Source organism: Astyanax mexicanus, chromosome 16 (assembly GCF_023375975.1).
Source record: "Astyanax mexicanus isolate ESR-SI-001 chromosome 16, AstMex3_surface, whole genome shotgun sequence".
NCBI classification, from domain to species: Eukaryota; Metazoa; Chordata; class Actinopteri; order Characiformes; family Acestrorhamphidae; genus Astyanax; species Astyanax mexicanus.
The window spans coordinates 5534555-5558175 of NC_064423.1; the positions used below are offsets into that span (position 1 = coordinate 5534555).

General features: G+C 36.7%; 1 protein-coding gene across 1 annotated transcript in view; it reads right to left on the minus strand.

Moving 5' to 3' along the window:
* xxylt1 (xyloside xylosyltransferase 1) overlaps positions 1-23392 on the minus strand; it is a 65946-nt gene extending 42554 nt beyond the window's left edge. Inside the window, exons 1-3 of the mRNA XM_007252576.4 lie at positions 23296-23392; positions 21368-21936; positions 7634-7781 (exon numbers count right to left, since the gene is read on the minus strand). Of these exons, the coding sequence (XP_007252638.3) occupies positions 7634-7781; positions 21368-21871 (652 nt within the window). The 5' untranslated portion in view covers positions 21872-21936; positions 23296-23392. The remainder of the gene's footprint in view (positions 1-7633; positions 7782-21367; positions 21937-23295) is intronic.
* Between the last annotated feature and the right edge of the window lie 229 nt (positions 23393-23621).

Below are 23621 nucleotides of genomic sequence, written 5' to 3' on the forward strand. Positions count from 1 at the left end.
TTGTAGAGCAAAAACTCAATGTCAAAAACGTGATTGTTATAGTCATATTTTTAGAGGTGTCTTTAAGTTACTAGAGCATAAAAAAGTCTTTTATAGCTTCTCTGTGGGAAAAGGACACTGTGCTGATGCAAAATTGTTGCTTTGGGCTCAGAATCTGGAGCAGACATTTGAAGTGTGTTTTCTTAAGATCATTTTCCTCGTGATCTGTCCGACACGTGGAATAAAAGCCAAAGCCGGCGATAAGACATCACTGTCCTCACTATCGGTGTTGTCATTCTACAAAGTTCGCCACTGCGTCTAGCTGGAGGCTAGATTTACTTTAATGCCGAGACATTAGGTTCACACCACAAGCCAATGATCAAGCGTGACTGAAGCCCTGCATGACATAATAAAAGACAGAAAGAGCGTTAAAGAAAAGTTTTCTTCTTCTTCACTCATCAATGGCCGGCACGTGCCTGCTTCCGTCCCTTAACTCTAATGTCCAAGAGGGAAAACGAGGTCAGAGGTTTCCTACTGTGAATCCGATTTCTGGATGAGACATAAGTTACAGCAGTATAATGACGCTCCATGACACCAACGGCCAGCTCAGAATCATGGCTACAGAGCTACAGACCATGCCACTGACTAACATACAGCTCAGCCAGAGCCACAGGGTGAGCTCGTATTGATCAGCCCATCAGAAAGCAATCAATAGCTGGAACAAGCCTGGCAGGAGAGTAATGAGAACGACCTAAACCACCTCCCCCTGCATACCGTACCACATACATTTCTGTAAGCATGCAGGTTTTAAAGGTAAATGCACGCCTTCTTTATACAAAAACGCATTAATCACGAGTTTCCAACATTATAATTAAAATTAGTCTTCAAGCTACAGTATTAATATATTTTATAGGGCTACAGTTACTGCTCTTGAAGCTTTTTTGCACCTTGTATCCAGAGTTTTTGGGAGTTTTATCACTTACTAAATGTCAAGCCCTAACTTTGTTCAGTAAAGAACAATAACTAATTTACCCTGTAATTTTCTCAGGGGATGACAGAAAAAAAACACAAATACGGTCGACCTGGACGAGAACAATACGACACAAGGAGCTCCTGTTAAAGAGAGCATTACTGCAGGACCCCATGCATGTATAATCCCATCCCAACAGGGCTTAAGTGTCAATACCAGTAAAGCAGGCCATGAAGAGGTTTAAAAAGCAGAACGAATCAATCAGAAACATGGCCGGGACATTATGAGATAATCAATCAGTGATTCTGGCAAAAGCAATCAACCTGGCTAGGCAGAGGAGACTGTGGTAAATGAACTCTTTACAATAGGAAATGGACCAACTCATCTGTGAAGCACAGTATCATCGGTGTGTACTGGTGGAATTGGATCTCTTCTCTATGCGGTAAAATGGGCTTTTCTTTAGCAACCAAAAGTAAGAGTATATTTAAATATGCTAAATATACACATTAGTTTCTGAGGTTATGGAAACAGAATATGACAAAATTAAAAACGTTATTGTCAATTTCTACAAATTTGTCAGATTGGTCAGGTTTTCACCATAGAAAGAATAAATTAATAAATAGAAGATTCTGAAACTGAAATATAATATAAAATAAAAACTAATTTCAGCTCCCCACCACTGCTATCACATCAGCCCAGCAGGGTCATCTGCAGCTTCTTGAAGAGTTGTCCCAATTACTAAGGGAAGAATTTCAAGGTATTGAAGGGGTACAAAAAATCATAAAGGGCCCATTACTAGGATTAATTCCAGTCTAAGAAACTGCCCCAATGTGTTTTCGAGGTAAGATTCTTGAATTAGCTAAAAATTAATCTTTAAAACGTGCAAAAAGTAAGTACCATATTTTTTGGACTATAAGGCACACCGTATTATAAGGTGCACTATCAATGAACCAGATTATAAGGCACATTTTAAGGGACAATAGTAAGAAACAGGGATGTCGCAATGTTTCCCTTTTAACTCACCGCTGGGGGTGTCTAAGTAAACAAAACTGTAATTCTTTTAAAGTCAAACGAGCGCCGCATGATAATCTACACAGATTTCTCTCCTAAAAACTGTTTATTAGGGTGACTAAAGCGCTTTTATTCACTTACTGTGAGAAACCAAACTGAAAACTTACCCTTATAACTCTGTACTTCAGTGGAGTGGCTTTACTGCTCCTTAATACCTGACTAGTAGAATTCATACATAAGGAGCACCGGATTATAAGTCACTCTGACGATTTTTGTTAAAATTAAAGGATTTTATAGTCTGGAAAATATGGTATACCAACTTCCAAACAATATAAAAATAATGCATGGTGTTAATCAGTGTTTTTCATCCATTAGAGGATTGCCTGCTTTAACACAATCACTGTCTCAGTATTATTTGCAAGGCAGAGGGGCACCAGGACCAGGACTGAGACACAGGGTCTGACCCATATTCTAATACGCAACAGTATTTATAGCCTCCTACAGATATGGATATTATGAATATTACTGAACGAGGTGCGGAAAGCGCTGTGTGGTCCATTTATAAACTACAATGGACAGAAAACTCATTCATTCAGAGATCTGGGAAAGTGAACAGTAGGACGAGAATGAAGTGAACTGACCTACTTCTCTGCAGCGCGGACACTAGAACAAGTGCTAATGTTTTTTTTGTGTCTCCTGCCACTATTGTAGAAACCACCTGTCTGTAAACAACATCACCCAGTGTGAAAAGTGTGGAAAAAAGAAAAAAAGAACAACTTTTTCTTATTTTCCCTTTACCGCAAACACACACCTCTCACATTAGCCTGCAGGAGCACCGCGACTCCCTGCGGTTATAAACAGCCTCTTCACTAAAACACTAAAGCACTTCAGAAACAAGAGAAGAGACACAGAAGCACAGTGGGCCGCGTTTCAGGATAAATGAGCCGAGCGCAGATTTCACGCTGCGCAAATTTAAAACCATCTATTTACTCTAAAAGACCCAAATTAAAAGAGAAAACTACCTAAATTAAAAAAAAACTCAAGTGCAAAAAAAGCCACTTGTATTCAGAAGCATTGTCAGTAAGTGTGAGACAAAAGCACAGCCATAGTTTGAACAATGAACATATTTACGACATATTACTATGCACTCATAAGCCATATAGTTATATATAGCCATATAGAATAGTTTTAATAATGCTTCATAAGCTCCGTTTACACATTTACACAGCATAGTCATCCAGACCTGAAATTGAACCCTAGTCTCACACATGGCAGCTCACTGGCAGTGACTGGTGGTGTTATCCACTGCACCTAACCAACTATAACATATTAATAGGTCAATACCAAGAACCTCAGTACCTATTTATAAACGAGAAAAGTCTATAATTTTTACTTGGAACATGCAAAGACATGTTATAATGCATTACAAATGACTAAAACCTACAATAAAATCAAAAGTATAGAAGTATAATTCATGAATGTGTAGAGCTTAGTGCATGTTTATAACTAGGCAGCTTTGCTAATTATACTGCACTATGCAATGATATTGATGTATAACATATTATAAAATGTTATGCATTTTATACATATTTATAGCAATGTTCACAATGCCTTATAAATGCATGCAAAAATATTTTTGTTTTATAGACATGCAATACATAAAAAAGTATTAGAATTTTCTCACACTGAGATAAACGTGCAAATAAGCCTCAGATAATCAGCTAAGCATAACACAGTTCTACACTGAAGGCCAACCCAAGCTGAAGGCCAATTCAGGATTCAATGAAGGTTGGTTTCAAAGTCTCCAGGAAGGTAGATCTGGGCCGAGTTTCCAAAAAAACACGTTTTAAGGGCGTTTTCACACCTGTAGTTTGATTCTATGGTGCAGACCAGTGGATTTTCTCCCACTGTTTGGTTTGGTTTCACAGAGGCATGAAACCTAAACCGACCAAAATGTGCACCAATAAACCACGCGAGCATATACCATTGTCTTCTCTGATTGGTCAGAGCTGTCTGGCGCGGGAGCAAGAAAGCACAGACCGCATGTGTAAACAGCGTGGAGCAGCAGAGACAGGGTTTGTTCATAGCTGTGGTAATTATTAAGCGTTATCTGGCTTATATATTAAACTGAGCCTTATCAGCAGTTTAGCTCAAATAAAAGGAGCTTATTCGATATTTGAGGCAGATCGAGACTGGATGATGTTTTCACCACACTGCACTAACAGTACCAATGAACCAGAGTCTGTTTTAACCAGAACAAAAAGTGCTGGTGGGGAAAAAAACCCAAAACAATCTTTAATGGTAAAGATAGGCCTGTCACGATAATACATTTTTGACTTAGCTTCTTTCCCATGGCGATCACACTTCTGAACAGTTGAACTGTTGAGTTATTCCCACTTGGGCTATTTTCATTTGCACTATTATTGATGCAGTTTAATTCTCTGAGTGTGCTTTGCCATGTGATAATATGTCTTGTTGTGTATATCCTTATCATAATTTTGTATATTATATTGATTGTCTGTGTCTCAATGTATAGAGAGTTAACATCTACCGAAGTCAAATTCCTTGTGTATGTTAAGTATACTTGGCCAATAAAACTGAATTTACACTAAGAGTATAAAACATACAGCAATATTTTAAAAAGGATCCAAACCATGACTCCAAAACCAGGATCCTTTCTGAAAAAGTTTCTGAGGAGATTCCATTAACATGATTAATCTGGTATGTTAACTTTAAATAATTATTAAATGCAGTGCTTTTATTTTATTTATTTTAAATTTATTTTTAAGAATTTAGACATTTTTGTTGTAATTCCTATTTATTCTGTGTCCAGTGTAATGCTAGTTCTGCTAGTTTAAGAGTCATCGTTTGTGCACGTCGTCCTGATCAGGGTCATTCATCAGGGATTTTGGATTCTAGCCAGAATAACACAGGAAGAAAACATCCTCCCAGACACAAACTATAGAAATTGGAGAAATATCAGCCAATCAATCACTCCATCTATAATTTTAGCCTATCAGTATTAAAGGATAGACAGGTAGATAGGGTAGACAGACAGACAGACAGACACAGTCATGATGTGCCATACAAGAAAAACTAGAACAAAATTGTAGGTGGACCACACAACAAGACAATGACCCAAAACAAGGAATGGCTCAGAAAGAAAGAAATGGAGAGTTCTGAAATAAACAAGCCAAAACCTGGATCTTAATTCTATTGAGAAGCTGTTGTGTGATATGAAACTATCACTAGCTATGCATGATTGAAAACCCTCAAACATTTCATTACACACAGCTGAAAGAATTCTGCATAGAGGAGTAGGAAGAACTCACATTTTGACGGTTTAAGAAAATGCAGAAAATTAGTCTATTATAGTTATTAGGGCATAGGGGATGCAAACTTTTTCCTCTCACACAATGTACTTTTTTGTTTGTTACATATATATATAACTTATGTTTAAAAGTAATTTAATCAGTTCCATGTGTTTAGTTACATAAGCTCCATCTCTTAAAACTGTGTAAATAAAACTCAAATGTCCTCAAATGAATGAATATGTTTAAAAAGACATTTTGCTTTACATTACTGTACATATACAGGCAGATGGACATAAATATTTATCACAGTTACTTTGCATTTAGTAAAAAAGACCATCATTACAATCTCCACTTTTACCTATATACTTCCCATAAGTTTCTGAACTAGTTTAATTGCTCCATCTGTGTCTGCTGAACCCCCGCCTCCCTCTGCATGAGAGCTGCAGACTCCCATCGGCCTCATCGATCCTCCAAAAAGCCCACGCCAGTTCTGCCGGTCGGCACAGTCGTCCCAGACTGCACTGCTGTCAGAGAGTGAAAAAAGCTCGGCGGGGTGGACGGCACCAGAGACGCCTGCTGTCCAGGTCACCGGTACGAGGACAATCAGAAGCTCTGCCCCACCCCCTCCACTGCCTGGATAACGTGCCACGTGTTAGTGCAGCACCTGTGAGTGCGACAGCCTCTCCGACTGACCCCCCCACCACACCAATCCTCCTCCATCGCTACCGCACAGCTGACGCTGGCACTTACCCTGCGGCTAACTGCTCTCTCTGACTCACTGACTGAAGAGCTATTGTGGCTTTCCACATCTGCTGGACATTTCCAACACTGTTAGAATTCCTGGGGTTGCTCTACTTTTGCTCACAATATAGAAAATGAAATTGGCAGCCAAGGTTCAGTACATAGTGGATATGTTCACATCGTTTCCAGGTACAATAAGACATTTTGCATTATGATGTTTAAATATGAAGCTGAAAACTATGTGTGCAGTGTACACATTTACAAAAAAATCTGATTACATCATGGTAGAATAAGTGAATATATACTAGTGCATCAGAAAAAAAGAATATCATTGAAAAAAGTTCAGTTCAAAATGTGAAACTCATATTATACATAGAGTGATCTATTTTAGGCCAATGAAAACCCAAAAATCAGTGTCTCAGAAAATTAAAACATTATATAAGACCAATTGGTACTTTTGGCAGTGTGGGCAATGTGCCAAGTCCTGCTGGAAAATGAAATCCGCATCTCCATATAAGATGTGGGAAAACAAAACTGCACAGACTTTAGACTTGATAATAAAACACAGTGTATCAACACCAGCAGATGACATGTCTCTCCAAACCATCACTGATCATCAATAAATTGTACATTTAATTTAAAGGAAATCAAGGCAGCAGAGTCTGGAGGAAGAGTGGAGAGACACACAGTCCAAGCTGCTTGAGGTCTAGTGTGAAGTTTCCACCAATCAGTGATGGTTTGGAGAGACATGTCAACTGCTGGTGTTGGTAAATTATTTAATGGCTGTCTCTGCTTGGAGCACTTTTGGTAGGAACTGATTACATCACACACAAGACCTGCCTGATATTTTGATGATCAAAGCAGACAAATCAGTTGTTTTAATGATATGGGTGGTAAGTATATCATATTTATTTATATTTTTATTGTTTATTTAAAAAGTGAAGCTAAAGTGGAGGGGAACCACACAATATGACAATGAACCAAAACATAAGGAGTTCTAAAACGGCCAAGCCAAAGCCTGGATCTTAATTCTGTTGAGAAACTTCTGAATGACCTGAAATGAGCTGTGAATTTTACATTTTTAATATTGAGAAAAACTAATTTAAAGACTTCCACTGTAGTGTATATGTAATTCAAACTACATGGCTAGACAACAAAAAAAAGTTGGTCTTGCTCTCTCTGGGTGGGTACAGTAGATGGCGCTCTCTCTTTCCACTCATCACTCCTAGGGTGATGTGGATCAGCACAAGGCTGCGTCTGTGAGCTGATGTATCAGAACCGAGTCGCTGTGCTTTCCTCCGAGCGTTAGCGCTGTGATGCTAATCTGCAATGCTACATTAGCATCAGCAGCAGTTCAAAAAGAGGCGGACTCTGACTTCACATGTGTTGGAGAAGGTGTGTGCTAGTCTTCTTAACCCTCCTGCTGTTGGGGCATCACTAATTACTAGTGATGGGAGGAGTCCTAATGAGTGGGTTGGGTGATTGGCCATGTAAAAAATTATATATAAAAAAAAAATATATATATATATGTATTGCCACAGTAACAATAATTCATCATGAAATGAAAATGTAATTGGTGCACAGCTCTTCTGCTGCTATGTGTACCTGCCCAGCTTACCTGCAGGCATGATACGATGCATGGCCACAGATAGGAAGAAGATGGCATCGCTGTAGTAGGCCCCAGAGCCTGCACTGAAGTGCCTCTGCATGGCCTCCACAATGGGGAACAGCTTCCCTGTCAAATCACCTACATCATGGAACACCACCTGGAACAGACAATGAGAGCAAAAGCCAATCTGATTAACGGAGATGTTGCCTAGTGTCCTTCAATACAGTCAGATCTGATGCTCGTACAGTACGTGTACTTTCGGTTCATTGTGTGTGTTCACGTTATCTAGATCAACCTTTCCCAGCTCTTAAATCTCCCATTGATGGACCCTGATAGTGACCTACTCCAACGTGACACGCCCCCTTAACGTCCCCTCCACTTTAAATCGAACACAATGGGCTCTGAGAGTCTGCAGTACGAGCAGGAACCTAATCCTGTCCTGTGCTGCGTAGATTTGGCAGCCAGTCGGCACTCACAATCAGATAATGTGGATCTCTCGCTAGATTACACAAAGCGGATTGAGCTGGGGAGAAAAAAAATAATAATAAAACAGTAACCACACATTTCTCATTAAAGCTTTTATTCCAATGGAAACAAATATGTTCTGGAGAGAGATTACCATTCCACACTCGGTCCAACAAAGCACAACAGCGCTGATTCAACACAAGCCCCGATTCAGGATTAAATCAACAAAACAGCTCCCAAACTCAACAGCCGCTCAGTGTTTAGAGAGGATCTGCAAAGATTATTTTAAAACACCAAAACAGATTAAAACTGTCCGAGCACTGCAGCAAGAAAGCGGACAGCATAACATGCTCAGGATTCTCCGTTACTCTAAATGCTCTAGGAAAGCATGCTCTTCCATTCACAGCCAATATCACAACAGAGAACATTTTTTAAGATGTCAAAGATAGAACAAAAGACCCTTTTAAATGAGAAATCTGGTGTGAAAAGGACTTGGGGTGTATTAGTGAAACATAATAACAAGTACAAACTTTTTTCAAATAGCCCACCACCATTCACCCCCAGCATTCTGAAATACAGAGCTTTTAACCAATGCTCCCAACAGGGTTACAATGCTAATGATAGGGGCATAGAAATCACTACATTAACACTACATTAACAAGAAGCTCAAAGTAGCTCCACAATTCATTAGTAGAATTGTAAGGGAGCTAATATTTAAAACGAGCCACTGAGAACTTTAAAAATGCATAGATAGTTTATTAGTAAAACTAATCGTTTAAATTTAAGAAGTGTTTCTTATGAATATATTCCAAAAGTCTTAAGGCCAATTTATACTTCTGTATCGAACCTACACCTTTGCCTACACGTCGCCACATACCCTACGCCATAACCTATGCCGTCTCTCTGGAAATGTAACAACAAGTTGTGCGATGAGGCCAGTCGCAGCTGTGATTGGTCCGCCGGGGCAATGCAGAGCCACTGATACGCGCACACAGAAGTATAAACATGCTTTGCTACATAGTGCGCTCTTATCGTATAGGCATAGGCTACAGTGTAGGTTTGCTGCAGAACTATAAATCAGGCTTTAGCTGTATTTCACCACCATCACTCTCCTCTAGATGCAAAATGGATGGGTCTAAACGTGGATCAGGCTGACATAGATCCGCCCTCTCTTTGAACCTGAGCAACCGGAACCAGCAAGCTGGTGAGCTGGCGCTTAGCAACCATCTAGGATAAAAGTCCTTGGACAAGACTCCTAACACTACATTAGCCCACCTCTGTATTAGGAATAACTCCTAGAACCTTCAAATGTAAATGTACAAAATGTAAATCTAACATTTTTTAAAATATTTTGACCACGCCCATGCAGTTCTCAGAAAGATGTGAAAAAAATGCATTTTGGTGATTTTCGAGGAGCGTTTTATCATATTTCTGCTTTGCGTTTTCTACTTAAACTTTGTCGAATGCTTCACACAACACCCAACATATAAAATGTGTTCCGAATGTTGTTTTCTTCCGTATCAAAAGGGGAATAGTCTCTCAAACATGGATCACAGTGTGCAGGGCTCTCATTTCTCCAGCACTTTCACTGGGCCTCCAGTCTGAAAGCTCCATTATTCCCAACTTCCTACAGCACTCTTCCTGGAGACGGAACCCATCTAATGTGGGGTCAGTGTTTGCCTCAAGCTCCTAGTTGTTGTGCTGAAAGCTGAGGATGCAGAGGCTGATCCTGAGTCAGTTGAGTGAGGAGCCTGACTTTGGCTTCCTGAGCAGTTGGCTTGGACCAAATCTGCATCCGAAAGCTTAACCACATAACGACTGTCGTTAGGTGAAATACAGTCGGTTTCCCAGACCCAGATTACTTATTTTTAATGGCAGAATACAATTAACATGTGTTTAAGACTATCCTCTTGAAATGAAGCTGTTTTAAGAATCTTTAGGTTACATGTAATCCCACCATTCCTTTTAACAATTTCTGCAAAACTCAGATGTTAATTTAGTAAGTGGAAATGTGCACATAACTAAACCATGATTTTTTTTCAGGGTAAATGGTCTTTTCTAAATGGTTTGGACTTTCTGACTACTTAGAGGAAGACGAGGCAGGTTACAGTCACCCTATTAAACAATAGTAGATGCAGAAAAAAGAATGGGTGTTGTGCCAAAATCTGACACTCCTTGGCATGCAGCTGCATCACACAGCAGTATGGATTATGCTGGTGATTCCTGTATCTACTGTAACTGTTGATTAACTTAACTCTTATTTATTAATATAAATAACTGTTAAATTTACTTTACTGCAGAATGCTCCTGCACTGAAAGGGAGTCAGATTCTGTCAAGAAGGCAGAATTTGGCACAACACCTGAGAAGGCATGTTGTTGAACTAACAACTTACCCCCAACAGTTATTTATTGCACTCAGTCACTAAACTGTAGTAACCAAAATTACACATCAACTTTGGTCAGACAAAATTTACACTAGTTGTGTCAATCGGTTAAAAAATGTAATCAGAATAATTGCAACAATATTTTGTGATAAACTGCAAATAATCTCACTGGTTGTTCTTAAGACAAGTTTTTTATAGAGGACATTTAAATTTAAATTAAAGAATGAAAGTGAAAAATGTAAAATGCAATCATATTTATATTAGTGGTGTTAATTAAAATACTAGTATATACTTGCATGTTTGAGGGGAGATATAGCCAATGAGGGAGCTGGAGTAAAGAATGCATGATAAATTAGAGCTTAATTAGCTGAGGATAAAAGAGCGTTTTCACACCTGTAGTTGTGAAAGTTTCTATGGTCCGGATCAGTTGATGAGTTTGTTTATTTGGAGAGTTTCTCCCTCTGTTTGGTTTGTTTTCACACAGGTATTAACCTAAACGCACCAAAATGAACACCAATAAACCACACAAGCACATCGTCTTCTCTGATTGGTCAGGGCTGTCTGGCTCGGGAGTAAGAAAGTAAATATAGTGAGAAGATTCTGTGTCCCAGTGCAGGCAACGCTGCACAGGCCACGCTCAGTGTGTAAACAGCATGGAGCAGCAGCATATATAATCTGGCTAATATATCAGATTAAACTGCACCATATCAGCAGTTTAGCTTACAGAAAAAGAGGTATATTTGAAAGCTGGGTCGGATCGAGACCAGATGACGTTGACAGCCCTACTTAAAGAGCATTAAAACTCACCTGTTTCAGATAATAATGGTTTGTCGGGACATGTGAATATTAGATCCAGGGTTGGGTTAGATCAGAACTGCGAACCACAGGGCTGGAAGCATTCCTGTGGTATTGCACCAAACCACACTCCACCAAACCAAATTTGGCACCTTTATTTTTAAGAGTGTAATTTTCATCCACGTCCAAGAAACGAGCCCAGAGGGATTTCAGACTTGCTCCAACATGTTCTGATTGATGCTCGTTTTGGAAAAAACACAAGAGGCTTTAGCTTGGTTTCTGAGCTCTTACTTCACTCATTCACTTGTTATGGCCAAGCACAGCACGAGTACAGCAGACTCTCACAGCCCTCACCACAAACTTCCAGCTCCAGCTGGTTACAGCCTGTATTCCCACAGCCGAGGTGCCACTGGTTTATACTCAACTGTTTTAGGAAGAGGAGGGGAGTGTGTGGGAGCTGAGCTTGTACAGCCGATTCCCGAACTTTCCATTCAGGAGTTAAGTGAAATGTGCTGTTGCATGCAGAGGAAGCGTGTGTGTGTGTGTGTGTTTGTGTGTGTCAACTCGAATCAAGTATAAAACAATTAAAGTATATTTTCTTCCCTTTATATGCAACTCATTAACTGCTGGATTTTCTCAGTTATCTTTATGTATGAGGTAGAATCACCTGGAATTCAGGCTTTCAGTTAACAGCTGTGCTGAACTCATCAAGAGTTAATTACTTGAATTTCTTGTCTCTTAATAAAGTGTTTGAGATCATCAGTTAAAGTAAAGCAGTGAAGAGGTAGAGTTACAGGTATACAGTGAATAGTGAATATTTGAGTAATATTCTAATCCAGATTATGAGAAGCAAGAAATACTCAACTAAATTAAGAAAAAATACGTTTAGAAACAAAAGTCAATCAATCTGAAACATTTCAAGAACTTTGAAAGTATCCTCAAGTGAAGTCCCTCTCATAAGGACCACGCCAGGAAAGGAAGAGCGAGAGTTTCCTCTGTTGTACAGGATAAGTTCATCAGAGTTACCAGCCTTAGAAACCACAAGTTAACAAACAGCTCCCCAGATAAGAGCATCTAAATACTTCTTCACAGAGTATTTTTTGGTTTGTTTAACTCTTTTAAGTTACTACATGATTCCTTGTGTGTTCCTTCATAGTTTAAAGGATTTCACTATTCATTTACTATTTAGGAAAAAAAGAAAAGCATTAAATGAGAAGGCGTGTACTAGTCTTCGGTACTAAATATCCGAAAATTATTTAAAAACAACAAAAAAAATGGGTTATTGGAATCATGAATTTATTTTAGCACTGCTATAGTCATCACACATTTAGCAATCTAGCAACCTCAGCAGTGCAATCTTAGTAATAAGTTTACATCAGTACTCATAAATGTACATATGCAAAGCAATTTTAGTCACGAATGTACATCAGTAGTGCTACTGAAATCATTCATTTACTTAGGAGGTTATTATTCAATAGTCATTCATTTTAGTGAACTGGGAAAATCTGCTTTTAGCTACAGTGCACCAGTGAGCTGGAATTCACTACAGGAAACAGTTAAGCTCAGCTCGCTGGGAAACACTGAATCATTTTTAAACTTTTAGTTTCTAATCACCATCAAAAAGCCTGTGACTGTTTTAAGTTACTTTTTTATTAGTTTATCTTTTTTTCTTATATTATTTGTATATTTTTTATTTTTTATTTATTTTTTTTGTTTATTTATTATTACTTTTATTTTTTATTTCATTTTAATGATTTGTATTTTCATTCTTGTTCTAAGTTCTATTACCCATTTAATCACTTATTTTTAATATTTTACTTTACTTCTACTATTATCTATTTACTTATTTTATATTTTATACATTTTTTATTTTTATGTCAAATTAGTTTTTTTATTTTAGAATTTCCTGTTTTACACAATATTTTTATTAAATGCGTACTTTTCTTTTTTTTTACTATTTTATTTCTTATTATTTTTAAATTATCATTAAATATGTTCAATCCCTTTGATGTTATAAAGGCTCGGCAACATTGTAAATGAGGGTCACCCTCAATATTTCTTCCCAAAAATAAAGGTTGACTGATTGATTGATTAATTGATTGCCTGCAACAGTATTTAAGTATACTTTTTCCACGAGAGAAAGCGGGATATTTTATACCACTCATCTGCCTACAACCAACCAGACTGATAATGCCTTTGGAATACAATAAAGCAGCATTAATCAAAGTGCTTGAGCAGCACATGGTGTACTGTATGTGCAGAGTGGATTACTATGGGATGCTACATTAAGCCCTATGCTCATTATCTCGTGGTGTGTGTGTGTGTGTGTGTGTGTGTGTGTCTATATGTATGTGTGTGTGGGGTGGGTGGAAGTGGATTAAAGGAATGATAATCTGAACGGCTGGCTAAAGTCCAACTGTTCTAAACTGCACAAACTATCCCCTGATCCAAGGTAAAGGATCATTGTAAGCAGGGATGTTGCTGGGCAGGAGAGGCTATTGTCCACTCTGAGCAGGATGCTGTCGCTTCATTAATCAATATAACATCTAACAATGAAGATCCAGACTTCAAAGTTCTTCCACACATTCTGTCCTGCACTTTTAATATGTTATTATGGTTCAGGTCATTATTACTTTTGGGGGTGGGACAAAAAAAAAAATCAATATTGAGATATATCATGTCATCAACACTACAAATAATTTGGTCATTCATGTAATGCAACCAGTCACAAACAATAATGTATATTAAAGGCCAAATGTTTGGACACACCTTCTCCTTTTCAATGCGTTTTCTTCAGTTTCATGACTATTTACATTGTAGATTCTCACTGAAGACATCAAAACTATGAATGAACACATGTGGAGTTTTATGTACAAGAAAAGCTGAAATAACTATTAAAAAAAAAGTTTAGATTTGAGTTTCTTCAAAATCGCCCCCCTTTGCTCTGATTACTGCTTTGCACACTCTTGGCATCATTCTCTCAATGAGCTTCAAGAGGTGGCCACCTGAAATGAAAAGTTTTCCAACAGTCTTGAAGGAAGGAGTTCCCAGAGGTGTTTATTAGCACTTGTTGCCCCTTTGCCTTCTTCACTCTGTGCTCCAGCTCACCCCAAACCATCTGGATTGGGTTCAGGTCCGGTGACTGTGGAGGTTCAGCTCATTTTTATTAAGTACATAAAACTCCACATGTGTTCATTCATAGTTTTGATGCTTCAGTGAGAATCTACAATGTAAATAGTCATGAAAATAAAGAAAACGCACTGAAAAAGAGAAGGTGTGTCCAAACTATTGGCCTGTACTGTACACATTAAAATAAATGATGAGTTTCTTTGATTTTACCAAATTATTAACGGTAAGCATCTGAAATACGAAAACAGCAACTGAAACTGAAGTTACTGAATGTTGTTTTAGGAGCGCCATGTAGTGATTAATCCAGAACCAGCAGCTGGAGTCAGAACAGCACATATCCAGGTACTGAGACCCGATCCGGACCACCACAGGCCAAACACATACATCCACATACCTGAACCCACTCCACTTCTACCACAGGAAGCAGCATGAGATCCAGGCTTCCACTCAAAGAGCAACACTGCCACCATGTGGCCACAGATCTGCAGACATCCAGCAGCCTACTGTAAATTCACTGGTTTATACTTAAAACTAATCTCAAATGTTTTGATTAAAACAAGTCACTGTTATTCTGGCAATAGTATAAGAAGAAATCTGTTCATAATTTTATAAAATATATTAATGTTCTTCACTGCCATCCCCTTGTTCCCCAATTCCAGTGTGGAATGGTGATTACCATGGTATAATGATATTTTCTAAAATATGCAATGAATTTATGCTATCAGAATTCTTCTTGTTCTTTTTCTTATTTTTATTACATATTTCCCTCTAGGATTAATCAATCATCCATCAATCTAGTCATCCATGTCCCAACCATGCCCCCCTCAGAAAAAAACAAACATTAATGACATTATCATTATCATTATGAACCAATCTGCTGATTTCCCAATTAATAAACTGCTTGTTTGGTGAAATTAGTAATAAACTGATAGGTTTCTCTGTTCATTCCTCAAAACTGGTATTAAGCAAATTAACACAGTATTACAACCATCAAACTTTTTATTGCGGATATACCCAACAACGGTATACCACTGCAATCCTTTTGGTCATCGAGGATATATACATTTACAGCTCTGGACCACTTCAGTTTCTAAATCAAACCAGTTTCTCTGATTTTGCTATTTATAGGTATATATTTAAGTAAAATGAACTTTGTTCTTTTATTCTATAAACTACAGACAACATTTCTCCCAAATTCCAAATAATAATATTGTAATTTAAAGCATTTATTTGCAGAAAATGAGAAATGGCTGAAATAACAAAAAAGATGCAGAGCTTCCAAACCTCAAATAATGCAAAGAAAACAAGTTCATATTCAGAAATCAATATTTGGTGGAATATCCCCAGGGTTTAAATCACAGTTTTCTTGCATTTTTTTTGCATATGTTCTCCTCCACCAGTCTTACACACTGCTTTTGGATAACTTTATGCCTTTACTCCTGGTGCAAAAATTCAAGCAGTTCAGTTTGGTGGTTTGATGGCTTGTGATCATCCATCTTCCTCTTGATTATATTCCAGAGGTTTTCAATTTGGTAAAATCAAAGAAACTCATCATTTTTAAGAGGTCTCTTATTGTTTTTCCAGAGCTGTATACTAGTGCATCTCAAAAAAATTAAATATCATTGAAAAGTTACTTTATTTCAGTAATTCAGTTCAAAATGTGAAACATTTTAAGCGTTCATTTATTTTATTATTGATAATTATGTCTTACAGCCAATAAAACCCAAAAATCAGGTTCTCAGAAAATTTTAATATTATATAAGAGCAATTGGTACTTTTGGCAGTGTGGGCAGTGTGCTAGCAGGTGGTCTCCTCAAAAACTGCACATAACCTGTTTTACCACACGCAAATTCTCTGTCCCGAAAGAACTTTAAATCCCGTCCCATGTGCTATTTTTATTGCCAATTTTTATCATCCCCAGGACAGTGGGAGGGTGTTAGTCTGAAGCCCTGTACATAAAATCACCCTAAACATTAATTAGTTGATCAGTAAATTTGTACTGTAGTATTTTAACCTGTATTGTAGTACTTTTAATTCCATATGTTTGTTTTATAAAATTTATAATAAATTAACAGAAAGGATAATAGTCCAGATTGGGCTGAAAAGCCTCTATGGTACGCTCTATGGTACTCCCCAATATACTTAAAAATACTAAATAGTAATAATAAGAGTGTGATAAAATCAGAGAACATTAGGAATTAAAAGTACAACAATGCAGGATAAAATACTACAAAACAAAATCACTAATTAACTAATAAACTAATTAACTTACTAATTAATGCGGATTTACTGTTTAACATGCATATATAGAGCTACACTAAGCTACTGTACTAAGCAGATTAGCTTGTTTAGTATGTTTAGAACATTATCTCTACTAAAGCTACGCCTCCACATTACATTTTACTACACTCAAAACTTTACTACAGTGTTTACGATCTGAATTGTAAATTGTATTGCAGTGCACTGCAGAATAAATTCTGAAATAAGCTTCGAAAAGTTAAAGATTGACTATTATGTAGAAAGATATACTGTACAGCCGTACTTTCACAATGTAAAAGTTATACAGCTCCTGCTCAGGAGTTCCTACATTTAATATTAGAGCTGCATGATATAAAAAAAAAAAACTGACATTGAGATAATTTGTTATTTTGCAATATATATTGCGATATTTAAAATTCTGTAAGCAAAATAAGCAAAAAGACAGAGAAACAATGTTGTTGATGATTAGGTCATATTGTGCTTCATTGGTGTGTCCACTGGAGTATAAAGAAAATATGTGTTAATACGCATTAATATTTTTAAGTTGTAGTTTAGTTTTTTTTAGTAAAGCAAGACAAAAATACATTAAACGCTTTTTACAGTAAATAATTTCAATGCATTCCTACAATTTAACAAGAGTTTAACAGATTTAATAATGTGTGTATTGAAAATGTGATAGAAAATTATAATAGTGAAAATTGTCCTTTTGTATCATACAAGTTGGAGTGTTATGTGTTCATTTAAGTGTATTATAAAATTGCACATCATGCAATGTGACTATTGCACATGTTCACAATGATGACGCTAAAATATATATTGTGCAGTAATTTAATCCCGTCCGGATGCACATCTCTGAGTTTCATGACCTCGTTAATAAAAATAAAATAGCAATTTGGGCAATGCCAAGCACCGTAGTTACCATAATTGGGCATGCATTTCCACGGAGATCCACATAAAAAACAGTTAGTGGAAAAGGAGGAGCTACTGAACATGAGATGTCATGTGACAGAGAAAGCCAAAAAAACTCACTTGTCCTCCTGTTTTTTAAATTTCAGACCAGATGCATGAGTTTTATCACTGAGTAGAAATGTTAAATATTGTTCATAGACGTCACCCCGAGAAACTAATCCCATGCGGATAGAGCTTGAAATTCCCATAAAAACACACTACTAAACCTTGTGAAAAGCTTTCCATAGAAGTTGAAGTTGATCATCATATTAAACCCTTTCAAATAAGAATGAGAATATGTCATAGAAAGTGATAGTGAAAATTGTCCTTTTGTATCATACAAGTAGGAGCATTATGTTTTCAATTAAGTGCATCTTATAAAATTGCACATCTTGCAATGTGACTATTGCACATGTTCACAATTATGCTAAAACTATATAATGTGCAGACCTATTTGATACTATTAAAATTTTTCCAAAAGGTTTACCAACAGTAGTAGGTAGTTTTTTTGTAAATGAGACATGGATACGTTTTTTAGGAGCCATTAAAACATGATTTATATTTTCTATGTTCCTTGGCTGTGCTAGGATAAGATGTTTTGGTGTATAATAAACAGCTGAATGATATGATAGATTATGTGTAGCATGTGGAATAGCTGCTGGTGTGGGTGTTCCTGTGGGAGCTCTGGGATGGAGAGATATACAGTGTTTGTCTGTGTTACGATGGAGAGGAAATGTCTGTTGTGTGACCTCTCTATCCTCTGGCACGAGGCACTGAAGATCACATGGGCTCATTGTGTGTGTGCCCATCTCCTACCTGCCTCAGATCAGTACTTTCATTACATCATCACTACGATTATATCAGTTTACCTCAACATAGCAACAGACTGTGTGTGATTATGTACAGAATTACTTTTTATCAATAATCAATAATGAGAAGTTTTGACAAGAAGATGATGGGCCCCCCTTTGAATCTTCACATATAAATACAATTGTATTGCTGCCTCTGGCTTGCTCAAATGGGTTTTATGCAACACCTCAACAACCAACACCTACACTTATTTACAACACCTCAGCAACCACTTAGCAAACAACATCGTTTAACATGAAAAACTTAGCAATCACCTAGCAACACATTAGAAAACACCACCTAAAATACAGAAACACCTCATCAAAACGTCTATTTTATAGAATTCTATACTATTTTATCTGTTTTATAGAAATACCTCAGCAACCACTTAAAAACCAACACATATTTTTAGAAAGACATTAGCAACCACCTAGCAACACACTAAAAAACACCCTCTAAAATACAGAAACACCTCATCAAACCTTCTATTTTATAGAATTCTATACTATTTTTTGTTTTATAGAAATACCGCAGCAACCACTTAAAAAAAACAACAATTATTCTTTAGAAAGACCTTAGCAACCACCTAGTAACACTTCAGAAAACAACACTTAAAATACGGAAACACCTCATCAAACCTTCTATTTTATAGAATTCTATACTATTTTATCTGTTTTATAGAAATACCGCAGCAACCACTTAAAAACCAACACTTATTCTTTAGAAAGACCTTAGCAACCACCCAGCAACACACTAAAAAACACCCTCTAAAATACAGAAACACCTCATCAAACCTTCTATTTTATAGAATTCTTTACTATTTTATCTGTTTTATAGAAATACCTTAGCAACCCCTTAAAAAACAACACTTATTCTTTAGAAAGACCTTAGCAACCACCTAGCAACACACTAAAATACACCCTCTAAAATACAGAAACACCTCATCAAACCTTCTATTTTAGAGAATTCTATACTATTTTATCTGTTTTATAGAAATCCCGCAGCAACCACTTAAAAAACAACACATTCTTTAGAAAGACCTTAGCAACCACCTAGCAACACATCAGAAAACACCACCTAAAATACAGAAACACCTCATCAAACCTTCTATTTTATAGAATTCTATAATATTGTATCTGTTTTATAGAAATACCTCAGCAACCACTTAAGAACCAACATATTTTTTAGAAAGACCTTAGCAACCACCTAGCAACACATTAGAAAACACCACCTAAAATACAGACACACTTCATCAAACCTTCTATTTTAGAGAATTCTATACTATTATATCTGTTTTATAGAAATACCACCTAAAAACCAACACTTATTCTTTAGAAAGACCTTAGCAACCACCCAGCAACACATTAAAAAAACACCTAAAATACAGAAACACCTCATCAAACCTTCTATTTTATAGAATTCTATAATAGTTTATCTGTTTTATAGAAATACCTCAGCAACCACTTAAAAACCAACATATTGTTTAGAAAGACCTTAGCAACCACCTAGCAACACATTAGAAAACACCACCTAAAATACAGAAACACCTCATCAAACCTTCTATTTTAGAGAATTCTATAATACTTTATCTGTTTTATTGAAATACCTCAGCAACCACTTAAAAACCAACACTTATTCTTTAGAAAGACCTTAGCAACCACCTAGCAACACACTAAAAACACCCTCTAAAATACAGAAACACCTCATCAAACCTTCTATTTTAGAGAATTCTATACTATTTTATCTGTTTTATAGAAATACCTCAGCAACCACTTAAAAACCAACACTTATTCTTTAGAAAGACCTTAGCAACCACCCACCAACACATTAGAAAACACCACTTAAAATACAGAAACACCTCATCAAACCTTCTATTTTATAGAATTCTATACTGTTTTTTGTTTCATGGAAATACCTTAGCAACCACTTAAAAACCAACTCTTATTCTTTAGAAAGACCTTAGCAACCACCTAGCAACACATTAGAAAACACCCTCTAAAATACAGAAACACCTCATCAAACCTTCTATTTTATAGAATTCTATACTATTTTATCTGTTTTATGGAAATACCTGAGCAACCACTTAAAAACCAACACTTATTCTTTAGAGAGACCTTAGCAACCACCCAGCAACACATTAGAAAACACCGCCTAAAATATAGCAACATCTCATCAACCACTTAAAAAAAACATTTTATTCTACAGAATTCTATACTATTTTACTCTACTTAATAGTAAAAACACCATCGAAAAAGCAACACCTCATCAACCACTTAACATAAAAAACATTCTATAACGAAACCTATACTATTTTATTCTATTTCTATTATTTTATTATATTCTTTTATATTCTATATATACGATTCTACGATTGTTTAAATTGTATAAAACAAAAACTTTAACAGAACAAAAACACACTGCCACATTTATAAAATTTGAATAAAAAAATAATTACTTTTAATTGCAATCAAAACAGTGGGACCTAATTTTCATCTGAGTTTAATCACCTCGTTAATACAAATAAAATAGCAATTTGGTCACTATAATTACCATAATTGTGCATGCGTTTCCACGGAGATCCACGTAAAAAACACAACAGTTAGTGGAAATGGAGGAGCTACTGAACGTGATGATGTCACGTGACCGAGAAAGCCTAAAAACTCACTGGTGCTCCTGTTTTTTCAATTGCAGACCAGATGTAGGAGTTTTATCACTGAGTAGAGTGTGAAATATTTTTCATAGACGTCACCCTGAGAAACTAATCCTGTCCGGATAGAGCTTAAAATGCCCATAAACACACTCCTAAACCTTGTGAAAAGCTTTCCATAGAAGTTAGAGTTGATCATTATATTAAACTCTTTAAAATAGGAATGAGATGGGAGTTCACATGCATTTTTTACTCCATAGTTCTTACCTCATACAGAAAGCTTGCCTCCATCAGCAGCTCAGGCAGCATCCTCACACCCAGCTCCTTACTGGCTTCATCAGAGACGAAGTGAAGAACCAGGACCTCGTCCTCCAGGAACCGGCCGTGTTTAGCCATGGAGCGCATGGCCACCTCAAACTTATTCTGCAGAGTCCGGCTCTTGTCCACCTTGGTGAACATCATGAGGGCGTGATACTGCTGGGGCTCACCTGGCCTCTTCTCAAACCCATCGTCATGCTGCCTGATCCCGCTCTTTTCCTCGTGATGGATGAACCTGGTGTCCTCAGACAGGTCAGCGTCGTTGCGGTTGGAGTTGTGGCTCGCATGGTTCTGCTTTATTCGCTTCGTGGTGCTGGAGAAGTTCTGCTTCTCTGAGCCGAAGTAGTAGAACGCCATCACGGCCAGGGCTGCGGCCAACAGCAGCACGATCTGATAGGATCTGAAGGTGCTGATCCGGCCCACAGTGGCAGAGAACCAGCGCAGGAGACTCATGGCTCCTCGGGCAGGATGGGGCGTCTCTCTTCACAGGCTGTCCAGGCTGGGTATCTTCTGAAGTTCTGGAAAAAAGATCAGAAGATGCGTTATTATTCAGTAGATCTGTGTTATTTATGTCTTACGTCTCTCTATTCTTGCCTTCTTTTGTCCTTGAGGACTGAAGAGTGTATACTAAGGGTGTCCCATATCATATTATACATGATAGTATTATCTTCATTTTTGTATCTATTCAAAATAAAAATCTATATTGTGATAAAAGCAGTTTTTTGTTTTGAAAGTAGTCTATTTTTTATTTGTTCTGTTATTTATTCTGGAGCTTGAACAGATTTTTCAATAATTGCTTTTTTTTGCAGTTTATATGCTTGCACTATATCTTCTGCAATATTGGGGTATATTTTTGTTGCATTAGATCATTTTTATGTTTCACCAGATTCTTATTATTTTATAGTTTTTTATATCGGCAATATATATTTTTGGTGGTCCAGCGGTCCCAGGTTTGAACCCCATTCATGTAGCTTTGCTAAATACAATTTGGGAGAAAATTGGGGGAAAAAAATTGACATAAAAAAATAATACAATCATAAAATATACTAAATTTGTTTTACAGCAGTATCACCCTATTTTTGTACAGCCTGAGAGATGATTAATGTGAATAAGCCAGTTTTTCGACTTGTTTAAAAAGCTTTTATTTTTTTATGATTTTGAAGCATTTTTATATTCTAATTTCATTCTCTTACTATTCCAAATGATTACATGTTGATCAAGCTCCTAAAAAAAATATAATTACAATACTCAAATGACAGGTCTGAATACAAACAGTAAACCTTTAGCAAAACTTTTCAGCCAAACGCATCTACATTCCCTATTTAGCCAAATGATTTTTGACAGTTCTATTAAGCCAAAGTATATTAAATTCACCATCATTCCAACTGTTTGCAAATGTTGTAGGCCAACACTCTTTTAGCCAAACATATTTGCATTCTAACCTTTAGTCAAATGTTTTTGGACACAGCTCGAAAAGTATTTGACATTTCACCATTTAGATAGATGTTCGATTACTTCAATCATTTAGACAGATGTTTTCTGACTCTCAACATTTAACCAAACGTTATTTGAATTTCATCATATAATCAGATTTCTTCAACATTTAGCCAAACGTTTGGGGACACAGATCTACTAGGTAAATGCATTTGCATATAGAAACACCTCAGCAGCACTTAAAGATCATAGCTTTAAACCGAGAAAAGACAAAACCTATAATAAAACTAAATAATGTAATATCTTTAACATCAGACTCCCTAAATAACTCAATATCACTGATTTACCGGCCACGTCAGGCTCTGTAATAAAAAAAAATCGCGATTTAATTAACGAACATCATTAAAACATAAACTGAACTAAACTAAAATCATAATATTTACCATATTTATTTATTTCCCTCCAGCTTCCCTCAGTCCGCCAGCAGCAGCAGCAGCAGCAGCGCGTGAAGCCGGAGATAATAATCCACAGAATTACACAACCCGCCCGCTTCCTTAATCTCTAATCTTAATTTACTGCTCTAAATATTCAGTATATTCCCAGTCAGTGAGCTCTGTGTGTGATTATGAGTGTGTTTATATTGTTCTGTATTTGTTTTTTTGTTTGTTTGTTTGTTTTTTTTTTTTACTTTTTTTACTTGTTCTGTTTTTGTTGTAAAAAAAACTAGTGTCAAAAGAAATGTTACCAGCTAAATTAATATGCGCATTAG